This window comes from Pisolithus orientalis (genome assembly GCF_024613125.1).
Source record: "Pisolithus orientalis strain OTSU chromosome Unknown F5J12scaffold_33, whole genome shotgun sequence".
Classification (NCBI taxonomy): Eukaryota; Fungi; Basidiomycota; class Agaricomycetes; order Boletales; family Pisolithaceae; genus Pisolithus; species Pisolithus orientalis.
The window spans coordinates 1-27,105 of NW_026260814.1; the positions used below are offsets into that span (position 1 = coordinate 1).

General features: G+C 46.6%; 9 protein-coding genes across 9 annotated transcripts; 8 read left to right on the forward strand and 1 right to left on the reverse strand.

Annotated features, from left to right (window-relative positions):
• Positions 1–1,528: 1,528 nt before the first annotated feature.
• Positions 1,529–2,305, forward strand: F5J12DRAFT_895739 (uncharacterized protein; the record flags this gene model as incomplete). Its single annotated transcript, XM_051747862.1, has 3 exons — positions 1,529–1,547; positions 1,625–2,061; positions 2,111–2,305. 3 exons carry the CDS (start codon positions 1,529–1,531, stop codon positions 2,303–2,305), a joined length of 651 nt encoding a protein of 216 aa, XP_051596965.1.
• A 4,349-nt stretch (positions 2,306–6,654) lies between these two features.
• On the forward strand, positions 6,655–7,011 carry F5J12DRAFT_725172 (uncharacterized protein; the record flags this gene model as incomplete). Its single annotated transcript, XM_051741604.1, has 1 exon — positions 6,655–7,011. A coding segment is annotated over one exon (357 nt), but the record flags the coding sequence as incomplete, so codon positions are not given.
• A 637-nt stretch (positions 7,012–7,648) lies between these two features.
• F5J12DRAFT_895741 (uncharacterized protein) lies at positions 7,649–8,098 on the reverse strand (the record flags this gene model as incomplete). Its single annotated transcript, XM_051747863.1, has 2 exons — positions 7,649–7,936; positions 7,991–8,098. The coding sequence occupies 2 exons, from the start codon at positions 8,096–8,098 to the stop codon at positions 7,649–7,651; spliced, it is 396 nt and encodes a 131-aa protein (XP_051596967.1).
• Positions 8,099–8,694: 596 nt separating this feature from the next.
• F5J12DRAFT_928969 (uncharacterized protein) lies at positions 8,695–12,770 on the forward strand (the record flags this gene model as incomplete). The annotated part of the gene is made up of 15 exons (XM_051749469.1): positions 8,695–8,780; positions 8,899–8,918; positions 8,978–9,022; positions 9,327–9,518; positions 9,701–9,895; positions 9,949–10,011; positions 10,362–10,576; positions 10,773–10,801; positions 11,108–11,543; positions 11,590–11,736; positions 11,792–11,920; positions 11,977–12,033; positions 12,073–12,448; positions 12,504–12,636; positions 12,704–12,770. The coding sequence occupies 14 exons, from the start codon at positions 8,695–8,697 to the stop codon at positions 12,524–12,526; spliced, it is 2,013 nt and encodes a 670-aa protein (XP_051596968.1). The 3' UTR covers positions 12,527–12,636; positions 12,704–12,770.
• Positions 12,771–13,316: 546 nt separating this feature from the next.
• Positions 13,317–15,293, forward strand: F5J12DRAFT_928970 (uncharacterized protein; the record flags this gene model as incomplete). The annotated part of the gene is made up of 5 exons (XM_051749470.1): positions 13,317–14,288; positions 14,345–14,443; positions 14,546–14,678; positions 14,754–14,775; positions 14,852–15,293. 5 exons carry the CDS (start codon positions 13,317–13,319, stop codon positions 14,940–14,942), a joined length of 1,317 nt encoding a protein of 438 aa, XP_051596969.1. The 3' UTR covers positions 14,943–15,293.
• Positions 15,294–17,271: 1,978 nt separating this feature from the next.
• Positions 17,272–17,466, forward strand: F5J12DRAFT_686747 (uncharacterized protein; the record flags this gene model as incomplete). The annotated part of the gene is made up of 1 exon (XM_051740324.1): positions 17,272–17,466. A coding segment is annotated over one exon (195 nt), but the record flags the coding sequence as incomplete, so codon positions are not given.
• Positions 17,467–17,552: 86 nt separating this feature from the next.
• F5J12DRAFT_685722 (uncharacterized protein) lies at positions 17,553–17,708 on the forward strand (the record flags this gene model as incomplete). The annotated part of the gene is made up of 1 exon (XM_051740306.1): positions 17,553–17,708. A coding segment is annotated over one exon (156 nt), but the record flags the coding sequence as incomplete, so codon positions are not given.
• A 2-nt stretch (positions 17,709–17,710) lies between these two features.
• On the forward strand, positions 17,711–18,705 carry F5J12DRAFT_906936 (uncharacterized protein; the record flags this gene model as incomplete). Its single annotated transcript, XM_051748845.1, has 4 exons — positions 17,711–17,741; positions 18,045–18,193; positions 18,224–18,526; positions 18,574–18,705. 4 exons carry the CDS (start codon positions 17,711–17,713, stop codon positions 18,703–18,705), a joined length of 615 nt encoding a protein of 204 aa, XP_051596972.1.
• A 3,788-nt stretch (positions 18,706–22,493) lies between these two features.
• Positions 22,494–26,758, forward strand: F5J12DRAFT_785091 (uncharacterized protein; the record flags this gene model as incomplete). Its single annotated transcript, XM_051743169.1, has 15 exons — positions 22,494–22,611; positions 22,664–23,055; positions 23,106–23,345; positions 23,481–23,686; positions 23,776–23,881; positions 23,936–24,000; positions 24,050–24,182; positions 24,226–24,553; positions 24,596–24,985; positions 25,031–25,126; positions 25,321–25,374; positions 25,412–25,679; positions 25,733–25,857; positions 25,918–26,349; positions 26,622–26,758. The coding sequence occupies 15 exons, from the start codon at positions 22,494–22,496 to the stop codon at positions 26,756–26,758; spliced, it is 3,090 nt and encodes a 1,029-aa protein (XP_051596973.1).
• Between the last annotated feature and the right edge of the window lie 347 nt (positions 26,759–27,105).

Below are 27,105 nucleotides of genomic sequence, written 5' to 3' on the forward strand. Positions count from 1 at the left end.
CTTACTTTCTGCCACAAGTCAAATAAGCAACCAGTCACCTATTTTGCAGGCAGTCACAATGAGTGGCTGTGCTAGTCGTGTTCAGTACTAGTGTCTGACTTGTCCAGATAATCAGCTTGTTCTTCCCAGCTGCCTTCTTACTACTTTACTTCCCTTGCATCCAGATAAGCAACCGGTCACCTATTTTTCAGACAGTTGCAATGAGTAGCTGTGTCTACTACATCTTTTGGTAATCTGCTTTTTTGCTAATCAACTGCCTATCATCTTCAATCCAGATAAGCAACCGGTCACTTATTTTCTCTGCTCTCTGTGGCTGTGCATTTCCTTATATGGAGGTTGCATTCAGTGGCTGTGTTGGTTGCATTCACTCACTGAGAGGTTGCATGCAGTGGCTGTGTAGGTTTCATTCAGTGGCTGTGAGGTTTCATTCACTCACTAAGAGGTTGCATGCAGTGGCTGTGTAGGTTGCATGCAGTGGCTGCATAGGTTTCATTCAGTGGCTGTGAGGTTTCATTCAGTGGCTGTGTAGGTTTCATTCAGTGGCTGTGTAGGTTTCATTCAGTGGCTGTGAGGTTTCATTCAGTGGCTGTGTAGGTTTCATTCAGTGGCTGTGAGGTTTCATTCAGTGGCTGTGTAGGTTTCATTCACTCACTAAGAGGTTGCATGCAGTGGCTGTGAGGTTTCATTCAGTGGCTGTGTAGGTTTCATTCAGTGGCTGTGAGGTTTCATTCAGTGGCTGTGAGGTTTCATTCAGTGGCTGTGTAGGTTTCATTCACTCACTCAGAGGTTTCATTCAGTGGCTGTGAGGTTTCATTCAGTGGCTGTGTAGGTTTCATTCACTCACTAAGAGGTTGCATGCAGTGGCTGTGAGGTTTCATTCAGTGGCTGTGTAGGTTTCATTCAGTGGCTGTGAGGTTTCATTCAGTGGCTGTGAGGTTTCATTCAGTGGCTGTGTAGGTTTCATTCACTCACTCAGAGGTTTCATTCAGTGGCTGTGAGGTTTCATTCAGTGGCTGTGTAGGTTTCATTCACTCACTAAGAGGTTGCATGCAGTGGCTGTGAGGTTTCATTCAGTGGCTGTGTAGGTTTCATTCAGTGGCTGTGAGGTTTCATTCAGTGGCTGTGAGGTTTCATTCAGTGGCTGTGTAGGTTTCATTCACTCACTCAGAGGTTTCATTCAGTGGCTGTGAGGTTTCATTCAGTGGCTGTGTAGGTTTCATTCACTCACTAAGAGGTTGCATGCAGTGGCTGTGAGGTTTCATTCAGTGGCTGTGTAGGTTTCATTCACTCACTAAGAGGTTGCATGCAGTGGCTGTGAGGTTTCATTCAGTGGCTGTGTAGGTTTCATTCAGTGGCTGTGAGGTTTCATTCAGTGGCTGTGAGGTTTCATTCAGTGGCTGTGTAGGTTTCATTCACTCACTAAGAGGTTGCATGCAGTGGCTGTGTAGGTTTCATTCAGTGGCTGTGAGGTTTCATTCAGTGGCTGTGCAGGTTTCATGCAGGAAACCTTCCATATAAGGCAGGTTTCATGCGGACCCTGGGGCAGGGTCCGGAAAGTAGAATATTAAGGTCACAAAGAAATTTGCTGACTCTGACCCCGCTACCGTCACGGCTCTGGAAACAGGCCATGAAAGCTATCGGGAGGTCGCCCTCGGCCGCCTGATCGCGATCAAAGAAGCGGAGGTCACCTTCTATATTGATCTCCTCAAACCGGAGAAGTTCCTTCCGGCCTTCTGGACGAAGCTGGAGGAAGTGAAGGCGACCGGCATCAAAGCCAACCAGGTCCCCCAGCTTTCCGCTGACGGTCGCAACGTCATCGGCTGGGTAACGTCCAAGGTCTGGCAGTCCACTTACGACGCCCTCGCGCTCGATCTGCCTCACCTTTGCAACCGGGTCATCCGGCTCGAAGGTGTCAAGCAAGAATATATTTGGGAAAAGGGCGAACGTAAGAAGGCTCTGAAGAAGGCCGCCGATGTCGAAATGGGTGACGCCACATCGGAAGCGCAGCGCATCTCTGACCTCGTCAATAAAGCTGTCGCCAAGCGCCTTGCGAAGAAAGAGGTATTTGATTCTTCGCTACTTCTATCTTCTTTTACACATATCTCCTTAGGGAAACGCCGGCAAAGGGAAACAGCCGGCGAAGGAGAGGAAGAAGAAGACTTCCGCTGGTTCCTCTCAGAAGAAGGACGCTGCCAAGGACGCTGGCAAGCGCAAGGCCAAGGCCGCCTCTACGGGCGGGAAGGGCCACAAGCGCAAGGCCAGTCGCGACCAAGGCGGTCCCAGCAAGAAGACCCGTCAAAATTAGCCGAATTTCGGCTCCTCCAATTTGACTGGCGGTACGAGAATCCCCTCTCCTATCCTGATGAAATCCTATTGATACCGATACCTTTGGCAATTAGGTATCTTCTTTGTTCGGCGCCGTCGGAGCTTGTAGAGGCTTTGAGGTTTAGGGCGCCCGTCCATATACTACCGGGGGTGGAGTTATCACCCCCCTTTATACACATGTTATCTCTAGGTCTGCGGTATCTCCTGCGTTCCCCCAAGTTGGGGAACATTATACATTGCGCGTTCTCGGATTTTGAGGAACGACTTAAGTGGAAAATACACTTTATGACGCAGGAGGCAGACGGCGTTAAGCCGAAGCCTTACGACCCTGACTACGACCTACACAAAACTCGGGAACATGAGGCACCCGAAGTAGACGCGTATATACAGAGAGGATTAGACCTCGGAAGGACTTATGTTAGCAAGTACATAAAAGAAGTCGTACCGGGTCTTGTCAATCCACACCGGTTCCATAAGGAAGCCTTGGATTTAGAAACCCTCGAATCGGAGTTACGGCGTTTAGATTACGTTGTTACCGTAACAGACAAAAACCTCGGCGCGGCCGTCGTTACTAAGTCATGGGTTGACGAGGGAACTAGGTTATTACTTAATAATCCCAACGTTTATCGTCTTGTTGATGACGATGAACGACAGGTAATACTTAGTGGGATATACAGAGAGGTCCGGGCCTGTTCGGCGCTCGCTGGACATGCGCGGCTCGGCCCTCAATTGCAGCAATTTCTGATTAGTAAATGTCCGGCTAAGGACGATGGGGAACCGTCACTCCCCAACTTTTATGTTATTCCTAAAATACACAAGACACCGATCGGCCTGCGGCCGATCGTGCCTTGTCATTCCACCGCCCAAGCCCCCGCTGCTAAGTATGTTTCCAAAGCGTTGAAGCCGGTCATTGAGCATTTTGACTGGATTATACAAGGGTCGAAAGACCTTGCTATTAAACTTCATTCGCTTAAACTAAATAAACACCGTAAGAAATTCTTGGTGACAGGCGACATTGTCGCTTATTACACCAACATTCCCATGGATGACGCGGTACAAGAATGTATCGACGCTTACCTAAGGATTTTTCCCGACAAATCAGAGGCTGAAATTTCTCTATTTTGCCGGTGCCTTAATTTGGCAGTACGGAATTTGCTCGTCTCGTACGGCGGGTATACATATCTCCAATTGGATGGCATTGCTATGGGACAAGCCCCTAGCCCTGATATTGCAAATTTGTGGGGAATTGTACATGAAGGACGTCACATGGCGGACCCCGTTTTTCGGGATTCCGTGCCTTTCTTCGGACGTTACATTGATGATGTATTTGCTATCGTATACGCTTCTACTGCGGCGGAAGCTGTCCATATTGTTTCTAGAATTCAATATGACTACGATGGGCGTAACCGCGTACGTATTGATTATTCGGCCACGGCTTCACATACGCCGTTTTTGGACATGATGGTGTTTATTGACCATATCTCTGGCGATATTGGTCATCGCCCTTATCAGAAGGCCCTTAATCATTTTGAAAGAATCCCATGGATATCTCATCATCCCACGGATGTCAAACGAGGCACATTCCTTGGGGAGATGTCTAGATTAGCGACCCTCTCGTCGTCTGCTGACGCTTACTTGGAGGCGGTGCACGCGTTAAAAAGCATGTACCTTAGTCGTGGTTACCCTTCTAAGCTATTGGGTATATGGATGAAGGACAATCTACAAAAACGATGGGCACTTCGGCTTTCTACGGATCGCCGTGAACGCAACGTTTTAGTCCTGAAAACTAAATATAACCCAGCTTGGCATTCTTTCAACGTCAAGGAACTCGGACAAATTATTACACAGTCATGGAAGACCGATTTACGTACTTTACGTACGCGAACCGGCAGTGACGATCACGCAGTGGCGGTGGATGGGGAGGCGGGTCCTTCCCGGGGTGGTTCCCCCATGGATCTGGATCTGGCCCTCCCGGGTGAGGGGGAGGTTCCCGAGCTAGCGAGGGAGCCCAGGCCGGCCGTTGAGCCGGGACCAGGTATCGTGCCGGCTGGACGCCTACGGGCGCCCGGCGATCACGACGAAGTAGCCGATCCGGCTCTGTGGGTGGAGTCTCTCCGGTTGGAGGATTTTGCCGACCCGTCCCCCGTTTTTTGTGTTGATCGTGCGGGACTGTGTTCTCGCGATTGGTTGCTCTCCCGTAAACGTACTACGAATTTGGGAGATGTCATGAACCATCTTAAAAAATCTATTATGTCCGCTGTTCAAGATAACCCCATTGATGATAATGACCTCTTTGGGGCCCTTGACGAGGTAGATGTAGACGGGCTTTGAGCGGCTCATTACGTTATCCCGGTGTTGACAGTTCGGTACAGCTTATCCCCTATCGACTGGGAAGGTTCAAACCCTAAACCTAACCTAACCTAACTTAACCGGCTAACTTAACCGCCTACCCAACACGTTGACTCCCTCTTGCGCCTTAGTACCTTAATCGGGAAACGGAAATACTACACTAGTTCCCGACGGTTTTCCTAGGGATTGGTAACCTTGCCCTTAAGGGGCGGACCGTACCCCCGAGTGACAGCGGTGGCTGTATTCCTCTCGATCTCGGGAAAAGGTTTACCCGTGTGGCGTCGGCTTTCTCCGACGCGCAGTAGTGCCTCGTGCCGGTCTATCGGCTCCTGGCCCGGTGACAGCACACCGGCTGTAAGTATTTGAAATTCTTATTGTTCGGCTCTTTGTTTAGCCGTCAGGGGTGGCACGCTCCCCGCGCCTTAACCCCGGTCTTCGGCCTTCGCCTTGCGGTGTCCGTTCTTTCGGTTCAGCTAATAACCGCCGTTTGGTGTCGTTGACCCAGGGTCCCGGCTCACGCCTCTTATCAGGAGAGTACGATAATGCGTCCCCCGTGTAGGCAGTGCCCCCTTAGACTGGAGGGGCCTACGGCCCCTCACGCCACAGATTCTTCTGATGGATTCCGCACGTTGTCTGTCATACTAACCCGTGTTGTTGGCTCTAGCCCCGTAAGTAACTAATTAGTACTCCGCGTGTTCTCCTCGCTTGCGTCGTGCTTGTTAGCACACGCCTTCGTCGTGTTTCACCTTAGTACGAGTTTGGCAGGAGTTGGATATGGTTCCACCCACTATACATGCTGCCGGGTGGTCCGTGCGCATGTATCTACAATATATAAGCACTTATTCGCCCTGAAGAGTTCCTAAGGAACGAAATCGCAGTTGTACCCCCCGGTACAACACTTTTGGCGGCTTATTTCCTTTCTTCTTCGCGATTCCAACGATAATCAGTAAGCACCTTTGCATACTCGCCAAACCTAACCCTAACCCCTAACCTTTGACAACAACAGTGTTGCAAGTTTTCCTCACTGGCAAAACCTCACACACTTCAACCAAGTTATTCATGTCACTTTTTCAGATGGTAACAAGCTGGCTGATATCTCCAAGGTACATGTGTCCAATACTGGATGGCTGTCAATGAACTGTTTCCCTAGCAAATCTTCTATGTGGGGATCAATGTTTTGAAGAAGAGTATAACCCCTGAAGGGTACCAGCTCCTCTGAGTCATCCAAAGCTACCTACAGTTTGATAGCCTTGTCAGCTTAGATGTCCAGACTGAATGTATGGTTAACCTGATCAATGACAAAATATTGACATTTGATCAGACACTGAAGGTAGTTATATGCTTTGTGCTCATGCCTATTTGTTGTAATGTATCATTTTCAGGACTACACCAAATGTGTTGTGAAGTCCAACATTGATGGTCTGTGAACTGACTGGAATTTCCCAAAGGTCCACCTCTGGAAGCACATCATTTGAGATATCTGCCCAATGAAAGTATGCATGAGCCAATCTGAGATGCATATGAACACTGATCGAATGGTAGAGATGTTCCTGCTCAGGTATGACAACCATGTGTGCCGACACTCCTACTCAGTCACTTTAAAATGCATGTTAGGTCTTGCAGGTAGATCATCAAGTTCTTGCTACAAAGCTTCTCAGATTGTGTGTTGATCACCTTGAGAAATCCATCTCTGGGGAATCAGATCCAGAAGTTGATGTGGTCAGTGAGCATACCTCAGTTGATCATATTAAGCTTGGTGCACATGTTGTCATGACCCAAACCCTGAAAGACTTGGAGGAAAATGGTCAGCCAGATATGGCATTCCATTGGTTCCATCAAAGGTTCTGCAAGTTCCTTAATGATGCCCTTCTGGCATATGGATATCAAGTCAAGTCATGGATCTCCCTCCCTGCTGACTTCACAGTATGTATCCACACCCTCATTATGCACTCATCTAGTTGAAACTGTGCTTGTGCTAAGGTTAAAGAATACCATTATCTGCTGGTCAACTACAAGTTGACTGTCACTTGGAACCAGTGCACAGATCATCTCTGCTGCAACCTGTCATTTTTTGGTGTGCCCTTCTATGACTGTGCACTTATTCAATACACTGAGACAGAAACCACCTTTGTTTGTCTCATCTGCATGTTTTCCTGTGTCATTCCAGACATAGGAAACATGGAATTTATCTTGGCACAACCCTTCACAACAAGGATCAGACTGGCCTGCACTATTGATCATGATCTTAGACTCAAACATGGTCAAGACAGTTCCATGGGCTGTGTCCATCCTCATACCATTGTGCTCAATCATCTGAGGGGCTGTTCTAGCACCTGACACCAAACATGATGATGAATTTTTTGTTGTTGAGCAGCTTGATAGTGATATGTTCCTACAGACACAGGCAATGTAGGTTACTTACCATCTCTAGTGGCCTTCCAACCAGAGAATTTTGAGCACATTGTAGATGTCTGTTCTGACCCATCACTGTCTTGTCCTTTGCAAGCCATCAACCATCCTAGCAAGGAAACTGAAGACTTGCAACATGCTCAGTAGTAGATCAAAGGTACTTGGGTGACAGATTGAAGCTGGCATCAAGAAATAGTAAGTCACGAGTAATACCATTGGCAACCACTCTGGAACAGACCACATCAGACACATGCCCAACTCTTTTCTCCCCTGCTGTGGAGCAAAGTGGTAAGTAGTAGGTGCACTGATGCAGGGGGTCATCAGGGGAATATGGTGAGGTCTGTTTCACTACTTTTTATGACCACCACATGAAACTCAATCTACCAGATGCTGGACAGCAGGCTGCCAGAGTGGAAAATGGTCTTGTTTTTTTTATGTACAACTACAGAGATACACTCTGACCAATGAAGTGTTGAAACTTCAGGGAAAATGGATGTATATAGGTCCACAAGGCTGCTGAAGCCTCAAAGGTGAAGAAACCACGATTCAGCTCCTCTTCCCTTCCTTAGTCCTCCCTCTTCCATTTTCCAAGGACCTTCTCAGACACAACTTGTTCAGCAAGGAAATGGTCCAGTGCATAGATGATAGCTTGTAGGGTGTTGTGGAAAGTCAGAATTGAATGGAAGTCGATGTCTGCATCATGCCTAATCATCTCAGTGATGGGAACATCGTTGGCTGGGACATCAGGAGGGGGATAAGCATTGAGGGAGAGTAAAGCAGGGTCTATGGTGGAGGGCATAGTGAAAGCAGCAGGAGTGGCCCATTTGGGGGGCAAACTGTTGGGAGAAAAATTCTAGTGGCAAGTCAATATTGATGGACTAGTACACAAGTGGAACAGAAGACATACCACCAAGCTGTACAAATTGCTGAACACATCTGTCACTGCCTCAGTGGTCTCAGGCACATCAATGGGTGTTGAAGTGCCATTGGGAATTTTGAACACATTGGGGGACATGGGTGGGGCAGGGAAGGGGCATATTCGAAGTTGCTGAGTGTGGAAGAGGAGATTTCTTGTGAATGAGGCACAAGGTGAATTTCATACAATGTGAGAACAGAAGCTACTAATTTAAACAGATACTGGACAAACAGAGACCATGAGGATGCAAAAGCACTGAAGATACTTGAGGTGGATATGCTACTGACATGAGTTTACAGGCATACAGTAAGGCATCAGGAAACAGAATGAGCATTGGTGATGCTTTGCACCTGCGGATACAATGGATGCATTGCTGGCCAGTCAAGGTCGCAATGGAATGCATTCAAGTCAGACAAGTATTGGGAAGTTGAGCATACCCTTTCACCTTTGTATCCAATTCATCATGCACTTACCTGCTGACTTTTTTCCTTGATGATGTCAGATCTTTGTACAGAATGCAGTATCTGGTCTCGTTTTTTTTTTCATGTTCACATGCACATATACAAAACTCACAATACATGTTGTGAGCAAGACGAAGTCTTTGTGTACTCAACTGGTCCCTCTTTGCAACTTTCCATCCTGCCCATGGTTTGACCCACTATACATGCTTTTTCACACTCCATCCCCATTCCATCATGTCAAGTAGCATGGCATGGGTGTCTGCAAAGGTAGCACAAGCCATTGCCACTGTATCTCCTGCTAAGACCATCCATGTGCCAGAGTAAGTGGTACAACCTAAACCATTTCCAACACACTAAATGTGTGAGACCATTCAATCTTCATTCACTGAGGGGAACCTGCCTAGCCTTCCACTCATGCATGAAGTCATGTCCTTGTAGTGAGTACCTGCTTCTTGGAAGTATGTGTGGTGTTGATGTCAACCAGACCTTCTCATCAACCTTCTGGATATAATCTCAGTGCAGCTGGAAGTGATTCAATGGATTACTTTAGAAGAAATCAGGAGTAAGGCTGCCTTCTACTTCTTCATACATCTCTTGGTTCTGTCTTGTCTTCTGACTAAAGCATTTCCTTACAGTGAATGTCGCCCTCTTCTTAATTCATGCCCATAGATGCCCCCAATTATCACCACTTTCCTGGGGCACACAGCATCTGACTCAGTCACACAATCATGCCATGCCTCTAGGACTGTGCACCCACCAGCAGATGCACAGCCCACACCTCAATGGGCATGACCAGCTCGATTAGATGTCAATGGCTCAACTTGAAATCACTATGATGCTGTGAGATGACCTTATGTGGATAGCAGGTGGTTTGAATGTGTTGCCTCATGGGATTTGGTATTTTGGCAACCCTGAAAATTGCACTATGACAGATTTGGATCTGAGCAGTCATGCAAGGTTAGAGGAGGTGGAGAGGTTATGGAGAGTGCCATGGAGAACATGGCTGACCAACAAGTTCCAGATGGGTGTGAGATGTGGATTTGGAGGAGTCACAAGGTGTCAGCATGAAGTAGATAGAAGGGTGTAGCTATGGGAGACTTGATTGTATTTTGGGTGGATCATAGGTGTAGGTGGATTCTGAACAATGCACCCACTGATGATGGGGGAGTTGTGGGAGAGGATGATCATGAGTTGTACTTGTTCTCCTCTAGTTTTGCACACTGATCTGGTGCATTGGCAGGCCTAGACGATGAGTACAGGTACTGGTCTTATGTTGAAACCCATCCTGCCCATGTGGTTCTCTCCCAAGGGTCCTGGCAGGAGGCTGTGGATGTACTACATTGGTCCTACACAGATTGGCTGCTCACCCATCCCCAACTGATTCAGCCACCTTTTAGTCAGGAGGAGTGTCAGGAACCATTGAGACTACTCAATGGTGAGGCTGGGACATTTCCATTCAGTTCTACTTGCCTGATTTTTTTTCAACAGATCCAAGTCAGCAATCCACTCTTTCATACACATGCATGGTCACTCACATTCTTCTACATGCTGGTGAGTTTTTGCACCATACCCCTCGCCAGTGTTATGTTCTTACAGGCTAACATTCTTCATCACTGCTCCCACGAGACATCATCACTGCACACACATCAAGGCAGACCCTGATGCTACACATGGCAGTCAAGATATTGATCAGTATACTGTGCCTTGGCATCCCATTCTTGTTTGTGGATTGAGCGAGATATAGCAGCCATTTTGATGTGGAGGGGAATGCAAGCATGCAGAGTAGTGCACCACTGTTTGTCATCAGTGCTTGTACCTGTCTCATGGTGAGGGTTAATCATTATGATGGTAGTCATACTCATTCCTAACTTCTTTTCCTTCCCTGCTTTCTGCTTGCACAGTCTGCATTATCCTCAGTGCCTCTGTCATGCTTATCTTGTTCCTGGGACTGGATGGTATTGCACACATTGGAGGTCTGGTCACCATTTCATGTTCTGTTCTGAGCACAGTTACATCTTTCCTGTCTATTTTCTGGTATAAAGCAGAGTTGCCACATGGTTCTGCAGCTGTTCATCATGTGGCTGCTGCTGCCAATGAAGGATTCATATTTCTCCTGGTGAGTTTGCAGTTCCCCATTATTGCTCTTATCCCTAACTCATCTCAAACCACTTACAGTGCTGAAGCATTCTGCTCTCTCTTCTGCTAGTTTTTCTTGCATATTCTGTGGCTGGGTTCATCACTGGCATCATTGTCTACACTAGAATCTGTAACATTACATGAACAGAATAAAACAGCTGTAATATTATAACCAGAAAGAAAGCAAGAAAAAAGCTCCTGAAAGGTCAGTTTCAGATTCAAGTTAACATTGAGTCAATTCATGTGACAATGCCATGACCTTGCATCATTGCATATAAGTTATTCACTTGTGATTTGTACCACATCAACATTGATCCCTGGAATGCATGGTTGATTACATATCAAAAGGGACTAGGGTGAGCAACTTTCATACTGTAGTCACCTACTGCTGATGGCATTGTCAAATCATGCTTTATTATGTCCTCAGACCAGCTCAATAGCTGGTTATGTCCAACTGCTGACATCCAACCTGCTGACAGTCTGCCATGTGGATTCCCTGAGGCTACTACAGCAAGGAACTGTGCCAGACAAGGAAGGCTCTCTTTGAAGCCAATAGCCAGTGTTCCAAGTGGTCCAGGAATGCATCTAGCAAGTCAATCAGCCTCATGACTTGTATTGAGCAAGAAGCAAAGGAATACCTCCTACTGTATCATTTTTTCATCATTCAAAGCCTTTTCCCAGCAGCTCTGAATTCCAATACTGATCAACATGATCCAGCATGGTGGAAATCACAGGATGGGAAGCTCAAGGGCACTCTGACTGAGCTTTATGAGATGATTCCTGTGGATTTACATGAGTCAATGGTAACCTACAAGCAATTTGGCTCCATGGTACATGTAATTCCAACCTTGGTGACCACTAACATATTAATTTGTTTTAAGTTCACACAAGCACATGGTCAGGAGAGATCCAATGTCCTCAAAGTCATCAAGGACTGTTGCTGGCATGTTATTTGCTCTATATAACATTTCACTGGATCTCTTTACTGGAAAGCCTGCTTGTAAGAAGGACAACAAGGCATGCCTGGCACTCTTGAAGAAGGATGGAGTCAGAGAATACACCTGTTTTGCACCCATTCTTTTTGCAGATCCTAAGCAGATGGTTACTGGAGGCTTCTTGAAGAGTCCTGTCCTAGTTAAGGTAAGCATGCATGGTTCAATGCTGCTCTTATTCAAAAATTGATTCCAGTTCATAGGTTATCTGTGTCCTGATGTTTGGAAAGTTAATCCTTGCAGAAAACAAACAAGGACAGCCCCCAGCCAGGGGTCAGAAGATGGGCATGCTGAGGATTACTGAGGGCCTGATTGCTGGTGCCTGCATCTTGGTGAGGGTGTCTGTGGTCACTGTGCTAGTACATGCTGATGTCAATATCATACCAAGGTTCAATTCCTATTGTCACATGATCCTGAATTAAGTGCTACTGGTGCAGAAATGCAGGTCAACTACTGATCAGAATATGATTTCTACCTCATGAAGCTTTTCAAAGCATCTCCTTGGGCTGTCAGCATGATGAATTTCTTCAACCAGGAAGTCTTCAGGAAGGGGTCTCAATTGGTGAATGTCAAATCTGAGATATTTGCTAATGTGGAGCAGCTGCATACTTGGGAAGATGAATTTTTAGATGAACTCAACAACATTGACCCCACTGAGAGTCACACCCCACCCATTTCCACACTGCATGACCCCAATGCCCCTGGTGGCCATGATTCAGATCTATGTGACTCTGATCTGTCATCAGTCTCTCATGCTCCATTACCTGTTGCCAGTTTGGTCACTCATTTCAATCCCCCTCACTCTTGTGCAGCTAGTGTCACTGCTGCACAAGCTGATCTTGGTGCTCAAACTATTTCTGGTGCTTCTTGTCAATTGTCCCCTTCTATCTCAATTGGGCAGCTGATTTCAAACAGTGGTGTTGAGGTGTCAGTGGTGACCATTGCTGTTGGTCAGATGAACATGTCTGGCCCAGCTGAGGCTGAAACATCTCAATCCTGACAAGCAATTCCAGTTGTGAGCCACCAGCACAGCTCAGCTGCTCAAAAGGTGATTCCAGCCATTCCCAAGGTGGTTCCCAAGGGTCTTACAACTGATATTCATGCTACTGAACCAGGTCTGGAACCCACCTGCTGTGGTTGCTGTGCTACCGCTACAAGGTCCTCACAACCAAAGAAGATGAAGGTTTGAATTAATAGCAGTACCAGGTGTCACTTATGTGCTGGGTTTCTATATGTTCTACAGTCTTTGATTTAGCTTGCATCCCATTATATTAGATGCAATTCATGTTTCAAGGTCACATAGATTGACTTGTAATATGTTCATTCACTGCAATCATACATCATTGCCATCATCCTCTGGAATTACCTGATCTGATTTCTTCTAGAAGCCTTCAGATGACTACCAGGATCCAGTCCCAGGCTATAGAAGCCCCTTTTGGCCTACTCATTCCCCTCAGATATCCCTACTAAACCTCTCTCCTCATTTAAATCCATTTTCCTACAACTGGAGCCCACCATGAGGGGCTTCTGTCTTAGCCTGGCACCCATCCGAACCTTCCCAGATTTTATTTTTCAGTCTCCAGCTTCATTTTCGCAAATTTCAGGCTTGGTTTAGCAGGTTTTGCCCTTCGGTCTCATTTTTGCAGTCACTTCGCTCGCATTTTCGTGTTTTCCCACTCGCGCGCACTCACACATCAAGCACTCGCACTCGTATTACCCACAAACTTCATGCTCGGCCTCAAAATTCCATGCCGAGGCTCGCCCGAAGCACCGAGCTTCTCTGGGCACCCTGAGGACTTACAGTCCTATTTCGATGACATAATCGACTTCTGTGATGGATTCGGGCTCTCAGACGGACCCGAGCGAATCAGATTTGCTCTCAAGTATGCACCTTTCGAGTCGGCGGACCTCTGGTCCCACTTCGTCAGTAGTAGTCAAGGAGATTGGGCTCGTTTTACCTCGGAAATCACTCAGCAGTATCCGGAATTACAGGAAATCACTCGAAACAAGTTCTACAAACTTCGCAAGGTGCTTGCAAGCTCAGAAACCATCTCGACATCATCCCTGGGCGAATATTATCGCATTTTTTGTCGCTTATCGTTGTCTCTCGAGAAGGAACACGGGCTGCTACCCCACCTAACATCCAGCTTCTTTTATGGATTCCCGCCCGAGTTCAGACAAGAGCTTCTTGAGTTTCATGACCCACCAGCTCAAACCTTTACTGTACCTAGTCTTATAGCTGCAGCAGGACGGGTTCTCGCACTCGGTGATGGCCTCTGGAAGAGCCGCAAGGTCGACAGTTCGCGCGCGCAGCCACCACATGCCTCAGACAATCGTTCCCCCCGTCGTTCATATTCGTTCTGCTTCTTCTGCGGACTTTCGGGTCATATTCGAGCGGGTTGCCATTCATTCAAGTCATATTTAGCTTCGGGAAAGTGTCTACTTGTCGACGGCCGCGTTGTTCTGCCTACAGGACTGGAAATCCCGCGTGAAGTTGCCGGACGGACTCTGCGAGACCGTCTCGACAACTGGTCTTTGTTGACAAGCCAGTTCGAGGCTCGTATGGGCTCATCGCCCGCTCGCTCGCTTTCACCCACAGCCGCGCCCTCTCGAAGCGTGTTCAACGCACCATCGCACATACCCGCTCAGACGAGCATCGGGTCCACTCGGTCCCTACCTACTCTCCAGCTCGAGCCAGCAGTACACAACCCGCCAGCTATTCCATCTCGTCGTTCATCAGCCGAGCGCTCTCATAGCTCACTGCATGCGCAGCCACAGTCGAGGTGGCCACATGGCCGAGGCCGGTCGCCCTCGCATCCTCGTTCACGGTCGTGCTCACAGACTCGAACGAGTTCGTACACGCATTTGAAAGATAAATTCATACCAGTCCAGTCGTATGCCTGCAGCTTGAAGCAGTATCGCGCTCGAAGGCGCTCGTATTCATACTCGACCAGTAGCTCACTCTATTCTTCCTCGTCCTCGTCCTCGTCCTCGCGCTCTCGCTCACGCTCAAGGAAAGTGCATTCACACGCCCGCTCCAAGCCGAAGCGGTCGCGCAGCCGCAGTCGCGCGCCCCGGCGCTCTCGAAGAGTGCGTTAATGCTGCATGTCACACAAGTTCTGTTATGTTTTTTATTTCATTTTTTTTTACTTATGGATCTTACAGTATCTAGTATGGATTTACCTATGTCGTTATGCGGAGTTTTGGGTACTTTATACACGTTTAGTTGTTCTTTTCTTTTTTTTTGTGTTTTACCCCCCCAGGCTCGAGTTCCCCACAGAACGCCGTTTAGCATCGCACCTGGCGCCTTCCCGCGATCTACACGATGCCTCACATCCACGGATACAGTTCTAACCAGGCATGCTGTCGATGAAATCACTGTCGACACCGCTCGTCGCTCATCAAGACAAATGCTGCCTCCCTCGTACCGAGCGCGTATCTCGCTCGTTATCGCGCCGTGCCTCTCGCTTTTTGGCAGGCTCGTACTACTCGACGTCAGCTCTCTGTTGATACAAAGCTCGCTTGCATGCGCCCAGCCGTTAAGGAGATATTCGCGTTTTTGTGGATAGGTCCATTCTCAGGGTCCTGTAGTCGTATCTCGCTCGTTTCCCTGACGCGCCTCTCGCTTTTTTGAAGGGTTGTAGTCCACAACAAATGCTCGATGTTGATATCAGGGTCGTTCTGATAGGTCCAGTAGCTCCGGAGATATTTGCATTTTTGTGCGAAGGCCCATCCTTGAGGTCTTGCCATAGTCGCTCGCGCAGTTCTGCATCTCTCCTCTCGCTTTTTGGGTCTTTCATTCCTCTCGCTGAGCCCTTCCTGAGGACATATGGTTTATAAAATTCTGCACAACCGTTGTTGAGATACCACCGTTTTCATGTTTGGAGGGTTTCAAGACAGTTTTGCGTATAACTCAGGATCGGCTGATCCAATCGGCATTTTTCCTCGTTATCCCTGTTCGTCTTCGAGTCCCCTACCGCCTCCCGGAGTTTCGTGTTGGTTGTTGCAGCCGTCGTTGTGCGAGTCGACCCCTTCTCCCCACCTTTGAGGTCCGCTCGTCGTATCTTGTGCATACGAGCGCTACTCCTCTCGATTTTCCGGTAGTCCATTCCCTTTGCATAGCCCTTTCTGGGGACGCCTATTTTGTCAAATTCCACGCAGCTATTGTCGAGATATGCCCATTTTCGTGGTTAGAGACACTTTCGGACGTTCGAGTATCTCACTCGTGTCTCGACCGGATCTCTCGCTTTTCGGGATCCTGATGCTACTGTTCGACAGCATCCGAATGGGTACCTTTGGGCAGATTTGTGGATATCTCAGGATCGGACGCGCGGATTCTCTCTGCTTGTTTTGTGCCGTGCTCGCTGCGCTACCTTCTACCATCATGTCTCATATCGCGGCACTCCGAGCACCTGTTTTTCGTTGACGAGTCAATGTCTTGCCCCCCTACCTCATGATTTTAGGATCCTGTGCAGTTGAGCACCTTCCAGTTGACTGGAGACAGTTAAGATCTCGAGTACTCCTGGGATGTAGGGAGTGCAATTTCACTATCAGGGGAATTGTTTTATTTTGCTTGTTTTACTTGGTTGTCATTCTAGACACCTTTTTCTATGAGTTGTACTTAGATTTCGCATTTTTGGATGCTTAGTCAACAGTAGTACTACTTGTGTATAGGTTTTTCCTTAATAACAATAGACAAGTTACCACAGATGAGAGATGAGCTTGAGCAGGTTGTTCCCTGCACCAAGACAGCCATAGAAGCCTTCAGATGACTACCAGAATCCAGTCCCAGGCTATAGAAGCCCCTTTTGGCCTACCCTCTCCCATCAGATTTCACCCTTCCCCTCACTCTCCCATTAAAATCCTACTTTCCTACACCATGCATAACATTCCTTCTTGTGCCCATGCACATGCCATATGCTGATTCCAGGGATAATCCAAAGTGATGATGGGATATCAATCATCTCACTTTGACCCACATGCTTCTGCAGATCACCTTAGGCACCACTTTTCAGTGGGATTAAGGGTCTATTAGATATACTTTTTGTGACATAAACAATGTATCTAATAGACCCACCATCCATGCTGGAATCACCTGGCCAGTACTAATAATAGGTTTGAGAATCACTTTGAGAACTGTTTTCCATTTTTGGGTGGTGCTCTTCCTGCCCCTGTGCTTGCCCCATGTTTGCCTCACCTTCCCCAAACCTTCATCCCACCATATCTCATGTCTCTTCAACCCTCATACTACCATCTTGCAAACTTGCCAGGGATGCTCTTGGGGAGCCTCCTCCAACATTGGCTCTGTACAGCTCCCATGTTTCATACATCCCATGGTATGTTTTTTTTGTCTTCATATTTTCTCTGAAACATGCATCCCCATCCTGGGACTCACTGTTCATTGCCTAGCACAAGTTTTGGCTTGGGCCAGCATTTCTCGAGTTCAACAAAGTGGTGTAACAAGAGGAAAATGCAGACTAATGTTATCATTCCAGGTCAAAGTGCCAAACAGCAACATCTCCTTCAACAGTTGAGTGATCTTTTGAATCACAAGTCATCTCCCAGTCCATCATCTACTATCAACACCCCTCCCCCCAAACCAACCACTCCAGATGTGCTGGACAACACTGACACGATCCAGCACTCCAGTGATGAACTGTTGCCCAAAGATGTTGCTGACTATTCCATGCCAAGCATGGCTGTCGACCAGCTGTATGACAATTGGATGGCAGTTATCCCTATGATTATTGAGCCATATCTCCAATATATGGCAGAAACTGTCAGAAAGCCACTTATAACCTATGATAAACCACTCTCTGGTTGTCAGGCAGGATGTGAACTCAAGCATTCTTCCCTACTCTGTTTATACTTTGACCATGCATAACATCCTCACATTTCCTTGTGGAGGCTGATCTCATTTCAGGTTTTGCAACTGTTATGGTTCTAAGTTGTATGTGCATATCACTTCCTCAATTACTCTTACATTCTAGGCTCTTTCCCACTGCCCCCTCTCAACCTCACCTGGCCATTTCTGTGGAATTACTTGCTTTCTATCAGGCACTGTTTGAATGTTCTTGCAACTCAATCAATGCCCTTGCCTCTGTGCTCAATACACATTATGAATGACAAGGGTTCTGGATGACCACCTGAGAGGTCAGTGGTTTGTTTGCTGACCTGCTCATACTTACAAGTATGGCACACAGGGTGGAGTTATTTGAGATCCATTCCATCATAGCATTGGGAATGCTGTCCAGTGGTATGATATCTTGCAAGTGCATATTGAGCCCTGTGCCGAAAGTATTATCGAATGTTGTTGCCAAACTGTTCTTGACCATCTCAATCACATGCAGTCTGCTCAGCAACTGTCATTCACTGTGATCCCACCATCTTCCAAACAGTTCTCATTGTCACAATGTGCATCCATACTTGTCCAAAGGTTCCCAGCATGTTTTGCAGGTTGCACATTTGGACAGCTGCTGAGCAATGGTGGTGATATTCATATCACACTTAATGGGAACTTTCACCATCATCATTGGCACTCAGCCAGTAGTTGTCCTGCATTTTATGACCCCACATATTTCATTCCCAAGGTTCAAGCCAACAATGTTGGATGCTGGATCAAATGAGTGTGTAAGTGGCCACTAAGACAACAGCATGTTGAAGTTCCTGACAAAGCAATTGATCAATGTGAAGCATCATATGAAGAAGCTGATGGCAACAAGCAGAAGGCCACATTGGGCTGCTTTGACAACCCTGGAATTATGGCATTGATATGCCATCACGACATCCCTCTCTTCTTTGCAAATATTGACATGCCTGGTGAGCAACAGAAGTATAGCATTGCCCTTCTTGAACACCTCTTCTCCCACTTGCCAGTCACTGCAACTGTGATTGCATTGTATGATATTGGTTGCATTCTCACATGTTCTTTAGACAAGGTATATACAAAGTCTCATCCCCATACACTAGTACTGACTTCCTGCAGTTTGAAATCCTCAATAATGAAATTGTTTGTCACATCTGCTTTGCAACAACTGCAATGCATGCCTATGGCCACAAATGGGCATGCCAGCTCATTTATAACCCCCACATTACTACAGGACTTGATGCTGACTGAGGAAAGGAATTGCTGAACAAGGTAGCAGAGCACATCAGATTCTTGGTGATTGTGGAATTGATATCCTGAAATTGTGGAACAAATGGGCTAGCCAATGTAGTGCTCTGCTTTCCATACAGGCTCATAAGCATTTCTGCATCTATTAGACTGTGTTATTCATTCTTTGCCTTTAAATGCACTGGCTCAATTAAAAAAAGAACTGAACACTGTACTCATGTTGCAGGCTGACTTAGAGGTTGCTGACCAAGCACTTCAAGCTGCATGCACAATAATTGAGAAGGATGTGACAGAGGATACCCTCAAGGCTCTGGAGAGTTTGGAGCACAGCCATGATCATCTTTTAAACAAGGTGGACCTACTATATGCGTCCCTCAACATCCATGACAAGTTCCTGAGCTCAACAGCATCAACATCAAGTTCATTTGGATGCTTCTTTTGGCTTGTGATTTGAAGATCAACATCCAGAAACAAGCAATTGGGAGCTTTTTTGAGTGGGATGAACTCAATCATGCAGTAGGGGGGAAAGCAGAAAGCCTTGGGTAGTATCACTGAACCTACAACTCAGTGTTGCAATGCTGATCATTTCTTTCTAGGTATGAAGCTCCACCAGCAAACTTGCAAAGCAATTGCAAAGCATCAGCCCATGCTCATGTTGGCCATCTGAAAATTCAACATGTATTGTGAATATCTTGCAAAACTATATGCATCATCCAGCATCCCCCTTCCTTTGCTGCTCCCAACAAAATTAGCTGAACTATGTAATGACCAATCCCTGTTTGAAGATGTTTGGATCACTCCCTCTATCAGAGAAATCCTGTGGTGGTTGCAAGACTCTGACATGAGAGAGGGCATTAGAGCAGTCCTGAAGACTGACCACTGTCTTGAAGAACAATGCTGCTTTGGCATGGAGGCCAACAACATGTGCCAATGGTTTGGCAGTGAGCTGTGTGCCATCAAGCTTGCAATTTGGCAGCCAGAAAGTAAGTCAAGGTACTGTTGATTATATTCAGGATCTAAAGATCTTTAAGATTCTATGTACTCTCTGGTTCTTCAACAACATTGTGAATCACTGGCCAAGATGCAGGAAAGGTGGCCCACACCATTGGCCTCCATGGTTTGTTATGCGAGTCAAGCCCACAGCATGCAGGCTATTTCCACTTCCCTCACCAGTACCCCTGCCCCTCTTGAGCTGTGATGGCTGCCACCTATTCAATGTGATGTATCTGTGGATGTCCTTAGTGAGGCAGACTCCATGTTACCACTGACTGATGTTGATGCAGGAGAACACATTTTGGACCCTGATCAGACTGTGTTCACAGACATTCTCAAAGATGTACCATCCAATGCCAATGACGGCAGTTTGTCTGACAATGATGAGGATCAGAAAAAGATTCATAACATGAATCTTGTTTGGGAAATTCCCTTCATAAGTTCCATTTGAGCACACAAGTCCTGACTAATTTGCTACACAGATCCCCATGGTTGATATGATCAATGTCCACAATGACCTGCCTCTTGTCCATGGTGTGTATGCAAGGCACATCTGACAATCACAGGATGATTTTCCTTGGTACATCTTTGAGCTGGATGACTATGAGTGGCTTGCTTCTGCCACCAGTTTGCTCAATGATAGCTGTATCAATGGCTGTGCTGCACTACTCTACTCAGAATTTCTGTCATTGAATGCTGCATGGTGTGTGATACTGTCAACTCATGATCTCCCCTGCATTTGATACCATGCTGAAGACAACATTTTGTGGCACAACACCTCATGCATGTGTTATTGGGAGAAACCCATCTGGATACTCCCCATCCATTGACCATCCCCAGTCAGCCATTGGGTCATTTGTGTTGTCAAGTTTACTTCAAAACAAATACTCCTTTTTGACAGTCTTGCAGAACAAAAACCTTGGAAATGTAACATCAAGGTATTCTGTCATGTCTGTCTAGTGTTCTTACTGATGATTCACAGGATATCGCCCATCTTGTCACTTGCCTGTCCCTCATAGCCTTGAAGAGGCTCAGAATTCCTTGGAGAGATTTTGGAAGCTGGTCTGTACACCTAATTGCAGTAAGTACTAAAAATACATGTGAAAATGGCTCCCTTGTCAAATTACTAGCTTGGCCCTCTGCAATCAAATGGGTACAACTGTGGACTTTGGGTTTTGGCTCAGGTCACAGTGGTTCTGCAAGGCTGCAATGTTACAAACTTGTGCAAGGTGGATATGCACAATTTTTGTTGTTATCTCCAACATCTTATACTTCACATACCAGTGTAACTATGAACTACCTGTGTAACAATCCCTGCCATTTTCCAATTCCAATGCTTCTTGAGTAATATGGTAGATATCCTGAGCTTGCCACTGCAGCCAACATGCTGCCATTTGAATGTTGTAGTTGCCTGACATGCCAGGACCTCCAATAGTATCATATACGGCAGACCATTGCACTAACTTCTCTGCAATATTGCCTATCAGTTCAGTGAACACCTGCTGATGGTCTCCATTTTCAAGATGTTTCACTCGATGAGTATCTGCTTCTCCTAACAGCCTTGCATGTCACCCAAGCATGACATCCACCAGATTGTGCATAAACCTTTGTTCTTCCAGTGTTGGGTCTGGCTTGGCATGCATATATGGAGGCTCTCTTTCCCACTTATGTAGATCTGATTCATCCAAAGCATCAGCACTCTCAGTGGCTTCCAGAAATAGGGGTGACATAGGCAGAGGTATCATTGCATAGGTGATAAGAGCTGGTGGGAGGGAGTCAGTGAAGTACAAAACCAGAGTACTACACACTTGCTGCCAAGTATCAGACAGTCACAGTTAGGATAAATTGTAGCATAACACATATGAATTTTGGTGATGTTCATTGGGGGGGGAAGTAGTGCAACATTTCTGACTCTTTCTGCCTGTGAAAACACATTCAGTGGTGTTCTAGCTATGTTTTCCTTTCAGTAGGAAGGCTATTCAGATTGTGATTGGCTACTGTTATTGCACACTGGTTTGACACGTTTCCTCAGCATTCCAAGTTGCACTCTGAGTCTGTCCTCAGCGCCTTACCACTACTGATCACTATTCGTAGATGACCTGCAATGACTGTTGCTATGGTCATTCTGCCCAAAAATTGAGTAGAAGGGTTCAGGATATTTTGCAATCCAGGGAAAGAATCACAGCAAATGCTCTCACATTCTTACCTAGAGCCTCTCTGCACCCTCTCCAACCTCTCTGTTCGAAGTTCACTGTCACCATCTCAAGACAACTCCTTGGCTTGGAATTATCATGTCCCTTCTCCTTCTTTGAAAGCTTCTGACTGCCTTACTCTTGAGATGCCCATTGTGATCCTCACTAGATCTGCTGCAATGCTCATCTTGCATAAAGATGGTGCACCATTCCTGGTTGTACTTTTCCTCCATTCACCAATCTCTGCACAACTGGAAATTTTTGTGACTTTGGTTTGTACTATCTATCCCATATCTCACACTATCTGATGTCATTCAGAAAAAAATGTGAGGTTCTAGCAAGTCAGGAGTGCTTAACCCTCTGGGTAGTTCCTTCTGACCTGCATTGACATGCCCAAACACTCTCCCAGCATATCCAGGACAATCTACAAGCACACAGGATGATTTTGTCATTGTCCAGGTTGGGGGTGGTTGCTGCAATCTATCACCAGCCCCAGTGGTGACTCCAACATGTCTCTGCCAGAAAATCAAGGCAACCACTCAAGACACTGGTCTAGTTTGTGAGGTGTCACTCCACTGAGGTCATTTGCCCCCAGTTGAACCCCCAATGTCTCCAATGGGGGGTTCCCAAGATGCTGATGATGATATTGATCCTTTCCTGTCAGAACCCATTATCTGGCCTACCCCAACAGTTCAGTCAGACATCTCCCTTGGTATGGCTGCCAGTGGGTCATTTACTGCTTTTGAAGGACACTTCCACTATTTATATCAATCTAGTTGCTGAAGGTGATGACACACCATGTCCTGGGCCTGGACTCTCTCCCCCCCCTCTCAATACCCTGGCAGCACCATCCAAGACCCCTCCCAGCAGACCCTCTCCCCCCCCTCTCAATACTGTGGCAGCACCATCCAAGACCCCTCCCTGTGGACCCTCTCCCCCCCCTCTTAATACTGTGGCAGTGCCATCCAAGCCACCTCCCCACCAACCTTCTGTACCCCCTCTCAATTCTGTGGCAGTGTTGTCCAAGCAACTTCCTGGTTTATCAGTGCCCATAGTTCACAAGCCACATTCTACATCAGTGCTGACTTGCACCCATGGTTTGGCTCCATCTTTGGCTCTGGATAGGTTTGGCTTTGGGCCTACAGAGAGTTTCATTACTGTCAACAATGTAAGTACTTGTCGCCCCCAGACAATCATCTAATGATTTAATATTGTCAGACTTCCAAGATCATTCCACCTTCTGATACATCATCAATTACTTGTCCAGAGTCACCCACTCCTTGTTGCACCACTTCCAGCCCTTCGCAAGGACACAATCAGCTATCACCTCTACCCTCTCAAGAAAACATGCTTAGTGTTGAGACTGATGGGCATGATGGGGATGGCAACAACAGTCTATATACTTGTGGGAGGTTGCTGGCCACCACTATAGATGAATTCGATGAGGGCTTTCAGCAGGTCAACAAAATATTCAGCAAGCTCAGGGAAAGTTGAGGAATGCCATGGCAACAAGTCAAGGACCACTACAATCACCAATATTCTCACTCAAACATGCAAAATCTTTGGAATGTGTACTTGGAATATTTTGCAAAGAACCCAGAATCCAAACTTGCCTGGCTCCCTCAGGGCGACTACACAATCGAAGGGAGCCCCTCCATAGATATTAGGAAGCAGTGTTATGCATGTTTCAAAGAAGTATACTCAGAAAACTATATTGACATCCTGGAAACATGGAAGGAGTCAGAAGAACTGCAAGATTTAGGTAGAAGAGTTGCTCAGCATCAGCAACTTTTCAACAAGTCCATGAAGAATCTAGATCACATCATAGGTGTTTCTTAGGCATCTTACTTATAGTACATGCTGAATGCTTTCTCTTATAGTTCACCAGACTCTCAAAAGTGCATGGGATCAAAGGCATGTACATGTCAGCTGGGAAGATCATGAACCAAGATGTTGGACTTGCCCATGCCTTCACTACAGCAGGCACTGAAGGAGTAAGTCACTGCATGATGTATTTCAATACCATATACTCAATATTCATTTTATAGTTCTTTTGTGCTCATTGTCATGTGGATACTGATGAAATCATCAGGCATTTCAAGGAACATATATAGTAAGTAGTGTTGGTGTTAGTGATTCACTGTCTCATATCTTTTATTTAGCAACAAGGTGTTTCTTGACAGTTTGGCTGAAGTCTTTGAAGACCACACCAAAGAAGCTAAGGAGGTAGTCACTTGTGGAGGAAAAGGGAAACAACATGCTGTCAATGTCAAGAAGGATCAGTCTGACAACAAAGTCAAGATTATCAAAAATAGCGAGCAACCTGATCATGATCAAGTCAAACAACATCTTTGAAAGCTTATTGGTGCATCCTTCCAATATTAGCTTTCCTAGTCATCTAACAATTCTTAAAGAAAACTTTGGATTCAAATGGGCATCCAAAAAGCTATTTCCCTGGAAGTCTCTCCCAAATCAGCTGGCAGGCAGCACACTCATCATGTATAACTGGCCAGCAGATGTTATCTTCCCAGGTGAGGAATGCTGTGGCAAGGTGTCTGGGAAAGGGATCTTGGACCTCACACATGCAGACTGTTCTAAGCTTATTGCTGCACTTGTGGACACTAGCAAAAGCAAACTCTGCATCCAGCACAACCCCAAAAACAAAAGTATGTCCTCTGTTTTTTTATGGTCAATGAGTACTAATGCAGCTATAGCAAATCTGCTCACATCCAAGAGTCCAGTTATCATCAGTGCCCTGCCATCATTTGACTTGAAACTGCCAAGGGGAAAGTGGATCTTCTGTAGTCTCACAGTTGACCACCTCGGACTGGCTCAACTCCTTGATCAATCTGCCACATGCATCAAGAAGACTAAGCTGAAGAAGGCTGCACCTGCCAGAGGTGATGTCAAGAAGGGAAACTCGGCTGCCATCAACACTTCTGACAGTGTCAAAGAGGTTCCTGTGGCCAAGCCTGGTACTTCCACCACCACCTCTGGGACACAGCTCGTGGGTATATTGCATCCTCAACAGTCTTCCAAGTCAAAAATCACAATGACTTCTGAACTTGTCATCTCCAACAATAGCTCAATCTCTGAAAGTGAGTCACCCAGTGATGACTACCTGCCTGATCAACAATCCAAAGGTTTCCAGGACAGTGAGATGGATATAGACAATGGTGAGGTTGAAAGGAATGGTGCTGAGGACAGTGACTCTGACTATGCACAAGAACCATTGTCATGTAAGTGTAAAGTCAAGGGCCATGAAATGGGCAGTCCAAAGCAGAAAAGGAATGTCTCACCTTTGCATAGCACAGGCCGCATATCTAAACAGAGCAAGACCACAAGGTTCAAAGGCTCACCGATTCCTACAACCAGTAGCAAGGCCAACTGTCACATTCCTTCTTCATCAGTAAACCACTTTGTGAGCTGGTAGTCTTAGGGAATCTGTCCAGTGCTGGACAGCTCTGGACAGCTCTGGCCAGCAAAAGTGATTTACTGATGTTCACCAACATATATGTCATCAGAGGATGCTTCTGTGTGGAGAGGTACTCAATCTGATGTTCCACTGGATGCTCACAAGGAGTCTGTTCAGACTGCATGGGTGCTCACCCCTCTAATTATGCCTGACTCTGCTCATCATACTGACATTCCCAGTTCCACAAAGGAACATACTTCATGCAATGTTTGGGATGCTCACAAGGAGGCTGTCAATGTTCCAAAGGTGATCATCCCTACTATTACCCTGGGTGGCTCTGTTGATTGCGATATCTCGCCTACTGACTCTGATAATCTGTCCATCCCCACCACTTCTCACTTGAACCCTCTTCTGACACCATTATATCCAGTATGCTGGACACTTCTGGGATGTCCTACAGCATTCCCAACAACTTATCTGATGCTCCTGGAACTGTAGGCGGCAATAGCACTTGCTCACATGATACTCCTGGAGTGACAGGCAATAGTTTTAGAGGTGCATACAGTTACCTTGATTATGTGCACTACTAATGAGTCATCACTATCAATTGTCTAGCCCTGAAATCAGTTATGCTGGCTGCAAGAAGCCCAGATACTTGTGATGCTGCTGACCTTTTTACTGGACAGGGTGATGGACCAACTGCCCCCTCAGACATGGACTTCTTCTCCCATTGTATGAGCAACACCACTGCTGGATCAGGTTCATTGATTCCACAGCCATCCCACTTAGAACCCCCAGCAATCTACATCAATCTGCCAACAACAAGTCAAGCAGAGCGCCCAAGGCCTTGTGTTGTCCAGGGTGGAACCCATTCAGGTGATGAGCCTGAACCATTTAACCTTCAGCACTGGGCATTTCCCAAGTTGGATGAGCCAGGATTATCTGGCAAGTGTCCATCTATGGTGTCTGCAAGACTTTTGGCTGCTGAGGAAGGTCATTTGCCCACAATTAAAGGAGAAGCTGATGGTCCCCAGGGAAGCAATCATGGTGGGCACTCTGATCTGACAGTGGGCAGAGTTCATCTGCCCTGCCCTTACCCTGCTCCCCATCCTATATCTTGCCAAGAGTTGTTTGTCCATCTGTCTCAGCAACACAGTTTCATTGATTGGCTCCCTGGGCCTGGGGTGCCACATGGCAGATGCTGGGTGCACCATATGATTACAATGCTGGCTTACATGGAAGGTGGTACAACCATCCAGTGGCTCCTTGCCATCCCACATATCCCCCACCCCATCTTGCCTACCATGGTTCATATGCAGATCCCAGTGCTTCCCAAGTCCCCTCCACCAACAGCACAGGGCATCCAAACTATGGTGCCCAACATGCTGCTGTCACTTGTGGGCCAGGTTACCATTTTGGTGGTAATGTTCACCATGACCTTGCACCACCTGGATGAACTGCCCCCCTCCCTGATCCTAATTCTGCTCATGTGTACCCACCCCCCTCGCATCTTGGTGACATGACAATGTCAAAGTCATCTGGTGAGTAATCTGTCAGATGTCTGTGGAAGATCCTGCATCTAGTGGGGTGGCAACATTTTGATGTCCATATCTTGATCTATGTCCTTTTCTATTTACAAGTTGCATCTACCCCAAACATTCTATTTTCATTCTCTTCTTCCTTGACTTGGGATTACTTCATGCCATGTATTAGTCATCATGCAATACACCTTTCCATGTGCAACATATTAATGCATTGTGATTTAGCAACATAAAGTCCACAAAACAAAATTGGAGGAGTACC